Source organism: Saccostrea echinata, unplaced genomic scaffold (assembly GCF_033153115.1).
Source record: "Saccostrea echinata isolate AGI-Se365-2 ecotype Australia unplaced genomic scaffold, CSIRO_AGI_Sech_v1 ptg000032l, whole genome shotgun sequence".
Lineage (NCBI taxonomy): Eukaryota > Metazoa > Mollusca > Bivalvia > Ostreida > Ostreidae > Saccostrea > Saccostrea echinata.
In genome coordinates this window covers 2,147,837-2,150,965 of record NW_026889781.1, presented here as the reverse complement: position 1 = coordinate 2,150,965, position 3,129 = coordinate 2,147,837, and the positions used below count along the sequence as shown (strand labels likewise).

Here is a 3,129-nt window from a genome sequence, read left to right as displayed (position 1 = left end):
ATTCAAATTTATAATTTTCATGTTGGGAGTGAAATAACCTAGGTTGTGGAGTGAAATGACCTAGGAAAGAAATGACTTGGGCGGAAATGAACTAGGTGGAACAGGCGCTGGAGGGAAATGACCCGGATTCCTTGTCCACGATTTTACCGGAAATCCCTCGTACTATTACTTGTAAAGGCACTGTTCATGTCTTTCATTCGAATTAACAATGTCGTTACAAACGTACAGGGCGCCCGCGTGGCGCAGTAGTTAGAGCGTCTGCACTAGAGTCGCAAAGTAAGGACTTATCCTTACGTCGCGGGTTCGAATCCCACTGTGGAACGTGGAGACCGGTCCTTCGGATGATACCGTATAAACCGAGATCCCGTGTCGCAGTAGGTGCTGGCACGAAAAAGATCCCTCACTTCTCAATGGCCCTAAGTGCTGAACATAGGACAAAATTTGCAGTTCTCCACCGGCAAGTGGTGGCGTCTCGATATGAGTGAAAAATTCTGGAGAGGGACGTTAAACAACATACAAACAAACAAATGTACAGTTTACGTACACATCCAAGGTTATATTATTACCTTTTTTCAGCTTTATTGAATTTGGAAACCAACATGATATCTCATGATTATTAGCTAGACTGCATAAAGCACAGATATCGATTGATATGATACATGAGAGAGAGAGAGAGAGTCTATTGAGGTATTGTTTATCTCGCCACTTACAATTTTTTTTAGTAGATACAAAGCTTTCTGTCTCTTAATTCTAGTTATCCAATTATTTCAACTTCGCCCATTCACATTCTTTCTGCACATACTGTAGATTCCTGATTTTTCGCGAGTACTTATTATCGCAAAATGACTCTTTAACACCAAATCACGAGAACAATAATTCGCGAGTGGACTGTTGATCAAACGATTTTACATTGATTTCAGCACCATAAAAAATAAAAGCGAGTAATTTTATTTCGCGAGTGGTTCTTTTCGCTTAATTACGCGATAATTAATTCTTCGCGTATATTTAGGAATCTACAGTCTACAGTATATGTGCCAGACCAATTTTGATTTTTTTCCTGATTTCAATTTCAGTTAATCGCTTGGGAATCACCAACTACAGCTAGAATTCCCCCTCCCCCCCCCCCCCCCAGTCTGGCCGTGGCTGAACGAAAAGAGAGTGTTTCGTAGCTCCATAAATATTGACCGATGCCAGTAAAATATTGTAGATAAGTCAAATCACTGCCACCCCCAGAATTCTCTCCTGTAAAAAGATGAAGGTCTAAATTTAGGAGGACCCAGGATGTAAGCCAGCCCCTGGCACAAGGTTTACCTTTTAATGGTATGATATCCATTGTCATCATTTTTATCAGGCTAGCTGCATCGGTTTGGGGTCCTCTTTCTTATTAATTAAGTGAAGTCTTTGATTCCCTTCTCTAACATGTATTAAAATGAGTCATTCAGGTTTCCTTTGGAAAAAGACTTACGGTAATATGAATAGGGAACCGGCCACAGCATGCGGTTCCCAATCCGAAAAGTCAATAGGGAATGGGAATAACCTTCTACATTCTGATTGCCCTACTTTAAACCTGCACATTCTAGAAAGAAAAACCGCCTCATTTATGTGAAGTTAACCAACAACAAATATTTTTTTTAATTTATTTTTTATATGACTGCTGTCACGAGAAAAGGGTCCGTAAGGTCAAAATTTCACAAATTGTCTTTTTGATAAATAATAATAGTCTGACACTTTCTGAGTTCAAATATATCAAGGTTTTAAAGATATCACGTTTAAAGATATCACAGATTTTACAAGCATTTCAATCAGTCGCCTCAAAACCGCTTTGACGTTACACATTGAAAAAATATAACGTTGCGTGGCATCAATTCCCTTTCCAGCATTCATTTATTAATAAATGACCATTGTTTTCACTTCCAAATTCATGAGACAAGATTTTATTACTACCTGTATTTTCAACTGATGTCTATACACTGAACGGAATTGCGAATCTAGAGAATGTGAGTCGATTGTAGGGGGGGGGGGGGGGGAGGGGTCACCCAGACAGAATTGATCACCTGTACAGTTATCGCAGTGGATTTTACGAGACATCTATCCACACCCATAGTTTTGTAATGTATGGTGCAAAAGCGTGATTACTGTGTTAAGACCGTGTGCCTTTGTACCATCCACTCCAATCATCTGGTCCTCGTCAAAGAGATAGTTATACTGCTTTTTGCCCCCTTCCATACACACCCCAAAGAGCTGAACCTTTCTAGGTGAGGTGAAATAAAGCTGACCCTCTTGTCTAGCATGGTGTGGAATGGTGAGCTGCTGGGCAAAGTCGAAGGTGTAGTGCACGTTGTACAAAGAAGTTGACGATGACTGTCGACCTACTGGGCGATGTCCATATTCTTCCAATTCACTCCGTACAGCCTGGACGCTTTCTCTGTATATCATGTGTTCACCAGCTCGTAATGTGGAACATACGTTACATTTGATTATTGGTGAATCCTCATGGCATTTGAAAAATTTAACTGATTTATAAAATCATTTTCAAAAATATAAACAAAAGATTATAAAATAAAAATAAAGAAATATAGGAATTCTACCTTGAGAAACTTCAATCTGATATTTAAATGCGTCTGAGGCCATCAGTTTATCTTCTTCTGTTACAGCAGCTGTTACTTGACATCTCAGCTTCTCACACTTAGTGAAGCTATTTTTATATGTGACATGCAGGTAAGCCATATCCCCTTGAGTGTTGACAGTTCTAGGGCTCTTACCTGACTCTCTTCACAGGCTACTTTGTATTCTAAATGGATGTCTGCTTTCGTCGTCGAAGCTGCTAGTAGAATAGGTGTCTCCGAAGCATCATTAGCATGTGGTACAGCTGGCAATGGTATGCCATTTTCCTCACCATATCTCAAAATAAAATTTACTACTCTCTTAATATCTGGAATTTCAAAGCATGCTTAGGTTTTTTGCCTTTGTTGCCATGCAACCTTGGAACAGGACCATTTTTTCTTTAAATGCTGAACAATGTTTTTCAATCGTTTTTCCCAAGTCGTGGATGAACAAAAATGCTTCCTTGCATATTTCGCAATCGTCATAATTGTATGCGAATCTTTGCCTCTTTTTTCACTCAAATCA

The 3,129-nt window shown here is 39.4% G+C and overlaps 1 protein-coding gene across 1 annotated transcript; it reads right to left on the bottom strand.

Annotated features, from left to right (window-relative positions):
• Positions 1–2,060: 2,060 nt before the first annotated feature.
• Positions 2,061–2,727, bottom strand: LOC133197826 (uncharacterized). Its single transcript, XM_061334015.1, has 2 exons — positions 2,589–2,727; positions 2,061–2,513 (listed from the first exon to the last, which is right to left on the bottom strand). The coding sequence occupies exons 1-2, from the start codon at positions 2,725–2,727 to the stop codon at positions 2,089–2,091; spliced, it is 564 nt and encodes a 187-aa protein (XP_061189999.1). The 3' UTR covers positions 2,061–2,088.
• Between the last annotated feature and the right edge of the window lie 402 nt (positions 2,728–3,129).